Here is a 13,568-nt window from a genome sequence, read left to right on the forward strand (position 1 = left end):
GGCTATAGGTGAAGATGTAAGGGACGAGCTGGAAAATAGACGCTGTGGTGACGAGAGGCAAGTGAGTAGCAACTAGCAAGCAAAGGAGCAGGGCAGGTATTAATAGCTGGAATTCGGCTGTGTCGTCGTCACTCTCACTCACTCCCTCCCTGTTTCTCTGTCATTCTCACTCTCACTCTCACGTCACTCTCCGAGCAGAGCAGAGCAGACACTTTGCTTCCCCCACCACGCTTCCTCTGCCACATCGATCTAGTGTGCGCGCTTCTCCGCTTGCTGGTAACCATGGCAACCACCCCCACCCCTCTGGGCATCCCGCCACCCCACAGAACCGAACCCTTTGCTGATGATGCTGATGCTGCTTTCACACTAGACGATAAAAAATACATTTGCGCTTAGATGATATTATTGTGCTGTGCTATTCGACAAATGCACACAAATATGTAGACTCTGTGCAATTTTTTCGCAGATGGTGTTAATCTAGTAGAAGGAACTAGGCAGTTTTTGGCCTAGGTTGGTGGGAGCAAGTTTCACGCCCGTATACCAACTCAGGGATTGATATGTAGTATGTTGAGATTTTCATGCAAAAAGTAGGTTTCCCTTCAGGAATAAAGCTTACATAACAGAAATTTTTGAACAAAATATGAGACAAAATTCAGAAATAGATGTTTCGGGTGATTCAATAAATGCGTATAAATCATGTTCCACATCTTCACATGCTGCTGGAATGCAAAATTGGAGGAATCTGGTAGTCCAGTTGGATTCGGCAGTATCAAACTTTGATTGAAATCCCTGATGGAACAGTCGTGGGTTCGACTCCTGCCAAGCGTGTGGTTGTTCGCCTCATCTCAATTACCATCGAGAGTTTCTCAGATTGTATGCCATAATTTACTTAGAATGCCAATATTAGTTTGAAGTTACCCAAGAAATCTATAAAGAGATAGGCGAATCAATAGGCTACTTTGCTGGTCAGGTTACTCATGGTCGGGGGCGTTACATCATTCATCCTCCATCCTTAAAATCTTCACATTCTGCTGGCACTGCCTGGTCGTGTGTTCGAATTCCTTCAGTAGTGGTGGACGTTTGATCATCTCATCAATGATTCATTCTATTACCAATGCACAGGCAATGAGCTCACGTAGGCATAATCAGGAATAAAAATATTAGGATCTTAATTAGGAGATTTCAAAATTCCCCAACTGTGAAATGACTGTTGGACCTATCCTCTTTCTTTAGTAGAGCATCAAGCTGTTGAAACCCTCTGTTCACTTTGACAATTCTCGAGGATTGAACGTCAACTTTTGAACATAATAGAATTAGAAATTATATCAATCCAGCTGAAAAATATGTTATGTAGAACGGAACGTCTTTACTTCTGCCAGTGTGTATAGAGAAGCATTGTAGAATAATGATTGGAATAATAACAAGATTTTCTAAAATATGAAGATGAAGGACGATACTGAGAGAAATTGTTTATAAAATGAAGGGAAAATTGAGAAGAGTTCAAGGGTGGAACGAAGAATCACATTCAGTTCAACCCACTTCCAATAAAATGTTTTCAATGAAATAATGTCTGAGAGAAACTAATTCAGTAATTCAATTAGAAGAATACAGAAAAATATATTCAATCCAAATCAACTAATTTCAAAAACGTTTTCATCAAAGATACTATTGAAATATATAGACCTTGATCAATTTTGATTTGAGTTGTATTAGAATGTACTTTATAGCCTCTGGATTTCGCTGCATACCAGGTCGACTTGCAGGTCTCTGTGAAGGTCGCTGTTTCTGACGTACCAAGGAGCATCAGCAATGTTTCTCAGCACCTTGTTTTGGAAGCGTTGTATGACTTTGATGTTACTGTCTTTGGTACACCCCCAAAGTTGTATACCATACGTCCATACTGGATTTAGAATCTGCTTATACAGGAGTACTTTGTTTGGAATTGACAGGATGGAGTTCCTCCCAATCAGCCACCAGAGTCTCTTGTATTTTATTCCCAGCTTTTCTCTCTTCTTCTTAACATGGACCTTCCAGCGAAGCTTTGCATCTAAAGTCATACCTAGGTACCTGGCATCATTGGAAAATGGTACTATTTGATTGTTAATGGTTATTGGTATGGGTTGAGCCCTCTTGTTGGTGAAATTGATATGAACTGATTTTGCTTCATTGAGTTTAATCTTCCATTTTGTTGTCCAGTCTTCAATTTTTCTGAGAGATCTTTGAAGTTTTGCTGTGGCACTTTCAATCTTGTCATCTATAGCTAATATTGGTGTGTCGTCGGCAAATGTTGCTATTGTATTATTATCGAGTCATGGTAGATCACTTGTAAACAGAAGATAGAGAATCGGCCCCAAAACACTCCCTTGTGGTACTCCTGCTTTTATTTCTCCTAGTCCAGAATAAGTTCTTCATGGTTCACTCTGAAGTATCGTCCAGTTAAATATGAATGTAAGATGTCTGTAAATTGCTTTGGAAGTAACTTTTTCAACTTACTGATTAGTCCTTCATGCCAGACTCTATCAAAAGCTTGACTCACATCCAGAAATGCTGCAGAACAAACTTTTTTCTCTTCCAACGACCTTTCTATCATATTTACAATCCTGTGTACCTGATCAATTGTTGAATGACTTTATTAGATGAAATAAAAATGCACCTTATGCTCCTTCAAGCTGCTTTTGTATATCATTGTCATTGTAAGGAGGATCAATGAAGTTTCAAATAATACCAATTTTGAATGTTTTGTGTTTCAGAACCCAGTAGCCCATTGCTGGTCTGAACAAGTCCACCATAAAAGAAAGTTTTGTAACGTCTGCCGCAAAAGACTTGAAGATAGCCTAGCCATACATTGTGAAAGTGAGTATCGAAATTGAAATTGAAATTTATTCACAACACTGATTTACAACATTATTATAGTGAGGAGACTGAAAAGGAAGCAGCCTACAGATCTCGTGTAAATGTAGCATAGTGTTAGTGAGTGATACTAAACGTAACAGTGCATGGGCATTGCTCAGTTAGACTGTGAAGGAGTGATATACCCCTTTAGTGTCAAACTTTAACCTATTAATTTAAGCTAGAATTGAACTTTTCATCAACCAAAGTGTTTAGATTGCAGTCAAATTACAAGAAAAAATATATAATACAATTATATAAAACAGTATCATGACGGAAAAAACTTCATTAGCTTGAAAGCTGTTGTTGAAGTTCTACACTATTGTACATAATCATATGAACATTTGCTAGAGGCAGTCACTCAATTTTAATAACTAGAAAATAAGTCTTTGTCAATTTCACTCAAATAGATGGAGCACTAGTAGTGAAACCTAAAAACAAACAAAACATATTCCTCAACGTAATCATCTAGTCCTAATCATGCTGTGAATCTTGTCATTGAATTGAATTATTTTTTGTCATTTAAATATCTTAATATTTTTTACAATGTAATTTACCAATGTGACTATGTATTTGATTTGTGTCAATATTGTATTATAGTACAATGCATGGCATCAATAAAATTGAAATTGAAATCTATACAATAAATAATAAACCTTGTCATCAATGAAGTTGGGACACACAATTGAGTCAAAAACAGTCAAATTATTGAGCATCAGAGTCCTGTTCCATTAAATTGCGATAATTTCAAACATGCGAATAGATTCAACTAGATTATGTTCACATTCAATATACAGTTTCCTACTAAGATAAGGGCAACTTGAGTCTAGTTCCAATCAATTAAATATTTTTAAAGTAATATTAATTGAATAAAAGTTACATTCTTCAATGTTTTTTTCCATCACGAACTGCTTATCACAAACACACAAACATAAATACTGATCTACAAATCATACACATAAAAAACAAAGGACCAGAATTAGACACAATAGAACAATTTGAAATATGCACCCAATTTAAAAGCAATAGACAATGTATATTAAACGAACAAACCAACTTCGACTCCCACATCCTCTTTGATTACCTTCTCAGCCACAACAAACCCAATAGACACCAACAGCAACAACAGACACTAATCCAATAGGCACCAACAGCACCAACAGACACTAATCCTATAGACACCAACAGCACCAACAGACACTAATCCAATAGACACCAACAGCACCAACAGACACTAATCCAATAGACACCAACAGCACCAACAGACACTAATCCAATAGACACCAACAGCACACTAAAAATTGCCATCCTATCCTTCTACTTGTCTATGAGTACAACCAAGAAGATGGCGGAACTGCCAAAAGATCTCGTTGTCACAGTGAGTGATTAATTCATTTATTGTATCTGACTGCTAGTCGTTTTTTCTAAAAGCAAAAAGTGATTTAAAAGTTACATTTTTTATAATTCAATGGTGTCTATTCAGTTTAGTCTGAACCAATCGAGATTAGTTTCAATCAATTGAGCTAATTTGTAAACTAATTCTGTTTGAATAATTCAGATTCCAATTAACTCTGGATCTGGATTATGCGATGTGCACAAAATATGTGTTTTTGATAGTGGTTTGTTCGCTTTGTCTGCAGTCTGTGAGTACTTTGTACACTGCGACTGCCAGGACTTTGCGGTGGCCGACTGCAAGGAGAATGCAACGTACATTCCGGGCAAGAGCCTGGCACGAGTGCACCACGAGCACCACTGGCGCGAGGGCAATCTGCCGCCCAACAACTCCAAGTGCGCCGTTTGCAAGAAGACCTGCTGGTCGGCCGAGTGCCTCGCCGGTTATCGCTGCGAGTGGTGCGGCATTACTGTGAGTAGCCTCACAAAAGCTGAAAACATCTAACAATGTCGAAATACAAGCCAAAGTAGTCAAATCTAAAATGCCACATCCACATGTTGGCCCAATGAAGGTCAGTGTGTTGATTGGTGATATGCCAACGCTCTGGCTACCGCTGGCCTTCATTGGGCACTAAACTCTGTACAAAATTACTTCTCACTTGGGATGGACATGCGCAGCAGAGAAAGCATACAGCGGCAGGGATACAACGGCGGCTATGTTGCCGTTGTGAACCGGCCAGCGTTCTCTAATAATTTCCAGTGAGTATTCAAGCGCTCATGTTAAACTTAGGAAGTTTCCTCTCTGCAAGCACTGACTCGACTGACTCTCATCGACAACTGCGCTTCCACCTATGACTCTATCCATCACTGTAATTGGCTGATCTCCCTCCATTTCTCTGCGCCGCAAATTCCTCCAAGTCTGAAGTAATTTTGTACGGAGTATAGTCACATTGCAGGCTGGGCCAACGTATGGTTCAGGCATATTATTATAACGAAAAGATTTGGCTTGTACATCAAGGGGATATGGAATACGTGTTTGACACCTCAGCACGTCTGAAATACTAAACTAATTAACTTTTGCAATTTTACATGAAGATTCTGGAATTACCGAGGATGGTTATAGGCTTATTTTACTCATTTATCAATACAATTATAAATATTTTCATTGCTATTAATCAATTGATTTCATTAATTTAAACTAATATTATTCAATTTGTGTTTCAAAGTTTACGCAACAATAAAAGCCCAACAAAACAGAGATTTCTCGAAATTACTCTATAGCGTAATTGATAGCACGCGTTCCTCATGAATGAAAGGTCTATACCAATCAAACTAATTTATTTCTCCTGCTGAGAATTTTAACTCTGATGAAGATTATCCACGTAATTTTGACAAAATAATTATTATATTGTTTTGTTTCCTGGACTTGAGGAGATTGCATTTTGCAACACAAAAATTACCCCGGTGAAAAGCACGGGTTTCCTGCTAGTATAAAACAAAAAATTGAAATTAGTTTCATATATTTGCTACATGTTACAATAATAATAATAATATTAAAAGTATTTTAAAAATGAGTATGATAAAAGTAGTGGAAATCATTCAGCATATCACCTCAGGGTGCTCAATATTGGCCCCCAGAGAGTTCTTAAGGCCGCGCAAGAATAGTATATTTAGAATTGCAACTGAAGAATGGTATGATGAATGAAACTCCACCATACTATTCATATACACCACCTGCATTTGCTGAGAAAAACAATGTCAAGATCTATTGGGATGCTCAGATGATCACTGATAGGCAGGTCCTACATAACAAGCCTGATATCCTCTTGATGGACATGTTGAGGAAGGAGGCTATCATAATTATTGATGTTGCGGTGCCAGCTGATGAGAATACTCAAAAAACCCGTGGAGAGAAACTCAGGAAATATCAGGAACTCGCATTCGAACTCAAAGATATGTATGGCTTGCACAAGGTGAAAATATTGCCAATAATTATTATAACTGTGGGTGGGCTGATACCAAAAACAATAAGTGGAATGCTGCAAAATGATTGACGTTTCAGGCAATCTAGTAGAAAAAATGCAAAAATCAGTTCTTCTAGATACGGCACGTATAGTACGTCAAACACTGCAATGTACCTGGCAGTTAAAATGTAGGCTGATGAGAACAATCTGAATGATAGAGAAAAATTGGAGGTTGCATGTGAATGGCCCTCTTATTTGTATAATCCGCAAAAGCGTGAATAATAATGATACTAATAATGATGATAATAATAATAATATGACGCCCATTGCTGTTCTTGAAGTCAACGTAATAGTAGTAGATCAAATAGCTTTTTATTCACAAAAACATAATACAAATTTATAAAATTCATTTGAACATTTAACAGTGAATACTCTCCACAAAGACTTAGTTCAAAGAAGTAGTTCATGCAACTGTTTTATAATGAGACTCTTCAAAGCACGAGTTGGGATTACTGTGAGTAGCTTCATATTGCCTTTTTACAACTTGATAATACAGGGTGAATTTTCATGAAACGGAAATTCAATTCCAATCAAAATGTATGGTTTTTAAGCTATTAAGTAATGAATTTCATTTGAATTGAATATACGAGTATACAACTCAACAAGCTGCGTTGAGTAACGGATGTGTGAATGAGTGCGCTTGTTGGATATGAGTGTTCTCGCTCCTTAGTCAAAAATGCAAGTCTTAACAATTATTGTATATTTTTTAACGATTGTATTTTGTTTCGACGTTCTCACTGTGCTTCCCACTTCTTCGCTGATTTGATTCATTTTATTTGCTTAATAATAATACCTCTCTCCAGATCAAGTTTTGTTTTATTTGTTACTCTAGTCTATTCTCTCTTAAACAAAAATTCTTTTATTGTATTTAGTTATATTTATTTAGATCAAGTTTTGTTTTATTTGTTACTCTAGTCTATTCTCTCTTGAACAAAAATTCTTTTATTGTAATTATCTATATGTTCCATAGCTATAAATTGGTTTAATTTAAGATACTTTATATTGATGCCACTAGACAACTCGCTCCTCTCTCACAGGCATGTGCCCATAAGAGGAGCCTTCAATGAAATTTATTTTAATTTTTTACATGAAAATATAATTGTTTTATTAATCTTTTTTCGAGAATAAAGAATTTAAATTTTACTATTTTATGTTTTATAGTCGCATGCTGGTTGTCGCAAACATATTCCAAACGAGTGCAACTTTGGCAATTTGGAGCCGATCTATCTGCCACCGCATGCCGTCAGCATTCCAAGAACAGAAGTACCCATGGAGGCCATTATTGGTGTGCAGGTCAGGCGAAAGGAAACCATGTCACGTAAGTATCAATTATCCTTGCTAGCTATTCAATGTCAATCTCAACTAGACATTCCGAACGACTTTATGGAAACTTTTAGTGATTTTGATGTTTCTGAATAATTTCCACAATTATGATAAACTATTATAAATGTTTTCAATGCTTGAGCTTGTACTGGTCTACTGTCGTCACCTTCATAACTGGTATCAAGTGTCTTGAAGCGATTTGTCTTATAATTGAAAATCTTTTCAATAATGTCCAAATCTTGGACATAATGAAAGCCGTGTTTATACTACTCGATAAATTGCATTCTTGAGAATCGATACTGATTCAAGTAATTTTTATGTCTAATGATTCTGAGGTATTGAACAACTTGAATTCAAGAAATTAATTGAAAGAACACAGTTTTATTTTTGTCACATCCACTGATCCATTCATGTGACAAAATGTGGAGAATGTAGAAATTTTCCATAATTGGAAAACCATAGTTCTATTTTTGTTTTGAAAACTGTGTTTTTCCAAGTATGGAAAAATTCCACAACATCTATTCTTATTCAACAAATTTTATCAAGAAATTAACATTCCAATTCCATTTAATATTACACTTGATGTTGCTCACTAGTTTATTCCTACAATAAATTGGTATGCAGTTGCATTTAATAATGCCTTAAGCCATATTGTGTGAGTGTATTATTATCGATGAAGAAGGATCATCATCTAATCCTCAACAGGATAACGTTGAATCCTCAACAACATATTTTTGTTAGTGGTGTAAGGACAGCTCAACATAATAATGAATAGATTAATAAAACATTATAAAAGTACCCTTTATTTTTTAAAAACTTTAATATAGTTCAACAACTAGTTTCGACCCTAACTTAGGTCATTTTCAAGTTGAAATCTTGTGATTGAAGTGAGTGAAGTGTTTTTAATGAATAGATGTTTGAATGTCAGTGGCTCTGGGTCAGAAACATCATAATCAATAGAAGTAGAATTGAATCCCAATGTAGATTAATTTGATCAAGTTATATTGAAGAAATTACAATAATTAGGTAAGTAGCCTAGCCATTCATCTTTCCAGTTTTTCAATGTGAAAAAATGATTGAAGTCATTTCAGTTTCTTTTCAATCATTATGATTTATATGGTTTTGTCTTGATTGCTTATGATTTACGTGAATATTTTTGTTGTACAGTATTTTGTTCTTGTAATTGGGACGCTATGAACATAAATTCTGCACTCAATCTTTTATAGAATTTTTCTCATATTCCATAAATGTTGTACTGTATTGAATTTGATATGTATTTTTTCTCTTTAGAACATAAAATTCTTGGAAATATTGGTTTGAGAAGAGTAGTTGAAGAATGTAAAAATAATATACATCATAATATGTATTAATAATAACTCAAGTTCATATTAATTTGTTTATCACACCAAATAAAATCATCCTATTATGTAGATTTGATGCAACTTAAACGCTGATTGGATTGATGGTTATATCTTTCTCAAATTCATGTTATTCTTTTTTTATATATAATACAGATTGAATGATTTACTTGATTGGACTAAATCATCGAAAATAGATGAATTTCTTTTAGTATACTGAGTGTACCATTTCAGATATAATGCTTAGATATGTTTATTCATCATTGTAGAATTTAGTAACGTTCATTTGCTTTTCGCAATAATGTAAAATGCGATTTTTTGCTTTGTGAGCTACTCAATGAAAATTCTATTCATTGAATTGCACGTACCGCCAAAGTGGAATAATTCCTATTAATTCGCTTCGATTGTGTCTCGTTCACTAATTTTAGTATAATTATTTAGAAAACCTGGCATTAAAAAGATACCTCTTGGTTTTTGACTTGAATATTCAGGAAGTTAAAACTTATCAATTATATTTTCACAACATATTTTTCAATCAGTAATGAAAGTCTTTATAATGTACAGTATATTGCATCATAGAGTAAAGATACTGTTTACTTGTATCAGTTGTCTCTATTCCACACCAGATTTCTGTATTAGTTTCTCACTGTATTGGAATGCTTGATTATTTTGGATCAAAGTCGTATCCTACAATTAATGAATCCGGCAACTAGTTTCATAACTTATGCATAACGTTGAATCAATAATGCCTGAAATAGTTTATCTTGTATTTTGATATTGCTGTTTTGAGTTTTCTATTATTCTTCCTGAATTTCCATAGAAAAAATATTATTTTTGAATTACTTTTTTGTCGACAACTTAATTTTAATGAATAAAAATTCGGGGGAGGAACAGTTTTGGGCTGTGCCTGTTGATCCTACCCCAAATTATTTTTCATAATAATTTTGTATCATTGATTCAATAAAAGAATAAAATGATAATAATAACTTTCTTGTATATTTTACTTGGGTTAAAGAAATGAGACGGGGGCGCCGAAAACAATGGATGGACATGTAGAAGTTCTAGTGACCCTTCAGTGGTCGCCTATTGTTATTGAATTTCGACATTTTCGTGGTAAATTGTTAAGGTTTCCACTCCGAGCAATATATTGGTGGACCAGTGTGGTTACTTGAAGGCACTTTCAGCTGTAAACCATTGGTAGCATACAGTGTATGGATAAACACACACATTACTATCGATGACAAGTACAAATTTAGTCAAACGTACGTGGTGTGTTAAGCCCACATCGAATTTTGGACGTATATTTGAGAGCCGTCCTTATAAATTCTACGAGATTGAATGGGACTTGACAAACACATGATACACATCATATGTTTGCCAAGTTGTATTCAATCTTATAGAATTTGAAAGGACGCCAGAAAATCGTACGTTCAGTAAGTATGGAATTGTATGTAACTCAAGTTAGTCTGTATACAGCTTGTGAGCAAGTTGAGTTTCATCAATAACGAACCATTGGGAATAATATAATAATTACAAGTTCTTGATCACTGATTTATATTCAATAATTGCAGAAAATATAAGTAACAGATGTAAGGTGCAAAGTAATAGATAAGTTGGTGCTACCAGCTAGAATTGCCTCCTAGAAAGCACACGGAGCCACTAATGAGAGTAATGAAGCGGAATCAGAGGACAATGAAGTATGCTAGTCGAGAGTTAGAGGATGCACCTTCTTGGAACAATAGCCCAGTACACAGGTAGCGCGGCCCCGTCTCCTTTCTTTTACCCGCTTACTTTAAAAACACCTATCGATCAACGGGGCTCCCAAATTATCGTTTCAATTCCTAGAATTGATTAGATTTCGAATTTAGTTGAATAGACTTCTTATTTTGTTATGTTGTTTATGGCAGCTAGAAAATTATTTTATTATCATTTACTTTCAAGGAGCACTAATTTATTTTATTGTGTTATTCATATTGTTTTCAAATTTTATTTGTTATGTCATTTTATGCATGCTGCATGAATAAACTGTCCTACTTGTACTGTGTGTAGATGTGTCTTGTCTTGCTTTGACTTCAACAACGGCTCACCGGATCACTTACCTTTCTCACGTCAATCATCACCATCAAGAAAAACAGGTAAGATTTATTTTAATTTCCTTGAAAATGTATCTTGTCCATTCATTTATCTTTCAATTATCTTGGGAGTACCTTTATTAAAATAATTCTTGATGCTTATAAAATATTTTGCAATAGATTTAAGAAAAATATCACAAGGTTTGACTTATTATTTATCTTCCGATGCTATTCCCATTTAGTGAGTGTCATTATTTTTACAAGTAAATAAAGATTTCTTGAATATAATAATCAATGTGTACACTTGATGAATATACACTCAATATATTTATTTGTTGACCGAGCGAAGTGAGGTCTAAGATTCAAGTCGACGGTTTGGCATTTCTCTTGAAGTTTGAATGTTTAAATGTTTATATGTTGCGCATTTACGGCGAAACTCGGTAATAGATTTTCATGAAATTTGACAGGTATGCTCCTTTTTTAATTGCGCGTCGACGTATATACAAGATTTTTTGAAATTTTGCATTTCAAGGATAATATAAAAGGAAAAAGGAGCCTCCTTCATACGCCAATATTAGAGTAAAAATCAGACTATAGAATCATTCATCATAAATCAGCTGACAAGTGATTACACAGATGTGTGGAGAAGCCAGTCTATTGCTGTATTTCCATAAGGTCTATAGTTTCAATCAGGTACTTGTGGATGAGAATACTGCGTGAGGTCTACTGTTCACAGAACTACTAGTATATTATGAATCGCACTATCTTCTTAGTTATATATAAATGAATATGATGTATAATAATATAATAGAATGATTTGAAGGTGTATTGTCTCAAATTTGAATCAAATAATGGGCAAAAGCCTATTTTCTTTGAATGAAACTATTCTAGCTCGGCACATCTTAGACAGGATTTGTCCACGCTATCCTTTAAAAACAGCTGCAAGGCCCTTTATGATTGAAGCATGTCTTGTAAATAGCTGACTACAACACATATCCACACATGTTGGTGATTAAATTTGCAATCTTTAGTGAGTGGGGGAAATTACCGGGAGATGATCTTCGAATAATTGGGGCAAGCAAGCTAGTGGTCACCCTTCCAGCTGTACTACCAAACGCTTGTCTCTTACAGAAGTGAACAGATAATGCTCACAGAATTAGGCTAACAATTTTACTTGTTTCCTTTTTTACTATTTTTTACATTTTTTATTGAAAAACACTTATTTTTTAAAATACTTTTATTATTCAATATTAATCTCTCATATTTATAACATTTTATTGTCATTTCTTGCTTCAATTTTTTTGTTATCTCCGCATATTTTGCATTGTATTGTTTGCTAACGACGTGGTTAAGTGGTAGAGTGGACATTATTGTCCAAACTTCGCCACCTCAACATAAATAAAGAAGTCATTCTATTCTATTCTAATAATAGGTCACAAAAGTTGTATTAGTCTATTCTAAATCGCAATGTGAAAGTATTAGTGTTTTAAATAAAATAAAAAAGGAGGTACTAGTGATTCTTTTTAATTGATTCATATTAGTTCAGCTGAATTTTGTTATATTTTGTAAGTTTTGATAAGTTTTCTGTGTGGTTTCAGCTCGCAGCATTTCGGAAGAGTTCAGCAGCACGGACAAGAGTCACAAAGAAAAGGACGATATGCCAACTGGCAAAGAAAAGAAAGATAAGGAAGACAAGGATGAAGGTAAGTTGAATTCTATCCTGATTTAACTATCCTATCTATTTGTCATAATCCTCATTCAATTCTTATCAATCAGTCATCCAAGTGTCAGATAAATTGCATCATCTTTAATTCAACTATGAATATATGGATATGTTTGAATATATGGATATGTTAAATAATAACTTAAACCAAAATTTATAATGAGAAGATTCATTTTTCATATAAATAACATTATCATCATCTTCATCATATCATAATAGCTAGTGTTGTATGTCAATATTTTTTTAATAATCACTTGAACTAGAACTTGTTATTCTTTTATCAAAGCTACCAATAGAATGTTTTGCAAATTATTAGAAACAGCATCATTCTGAAAATACATTTTTTATCAATAAATTTGAATGAATGAAGTTTTATTCTCAATAAGCTTAATACAAGAAAATGTAAAATACATGCATATCAAAACAAATAAACAAATTTATCATATACAGAACTGCATAGTAGGCCTAACGAATCACAAACCAAATTTAATATTACCTATTGAGAAGATGCAACTTACGGACCGTTGGAGGGAGTCTAACACACTAATTTACTAAAGCAATAGAATGGACTGAAAAAGGAGAGATAAAAAATTAAAACATTTTTGGGCTGTAATCAAAATAGGAAATTAGTATTTAATTATTTAGGACAATTATAAATATTCAGTGAACAGGACTCTATGTAACACCAATTGAATATTGATTTTTTCATTCTCAAAACTATTTTTCAATTATAGTCAAAGTACTACATGAAATAAAATTACGATCATCAACAAAACACTACGTTAAC

General features: G+C 34.2%; 1 protein-coding gene across 2 annotated transcripts in view; it reads left to right on the top strand.

Moving 5' to 3' along the window:
- The window catches only part of LOC111060559 (diacylglycerol kinase theta), a 64,909-nt gene that overhangs the window by 29,226 nt on the left and 22,115 nt on the right, over positions 1–13,568 (top strand). For both annotated transcript variants that reach the window (XM_039419539.1, XM_039419540.1), the window contains exons 3-6: positions 2,751–2,853; positions 4,530–4,753; positions 7,467–7,623; positions 12,657–12,761. In XM_039419539.1, coding sequence (XP_039275473.1) covers positions 2,751–2,853; positions 4,530–4,753; positions 7,467–7,623; positions 12,657–12,761 — 589 coding nt within the window. The remainder of the gene's footprint in view (positions 1–2,750; positions 2,854–4,529; positions 4,754–7,466; positions 7,624–12,656; positions 12,762–13,568) is intronic.

The sequence above is a fragment of the Nilaparvata lugens genome, chromosome 1 (assembly GCF_014356525.2).
Source record: "Nilaparvata lugens isolate BPH chromosome 1, ASM1435652v1, whole genome shotgun sequence".
Lineage (NCBI taxonomy): Eukaryota > Metazoa > Arthropoda > Insecta > Hemiptera > Delphacidae > Nilaparvata > Nilaparvata lugens.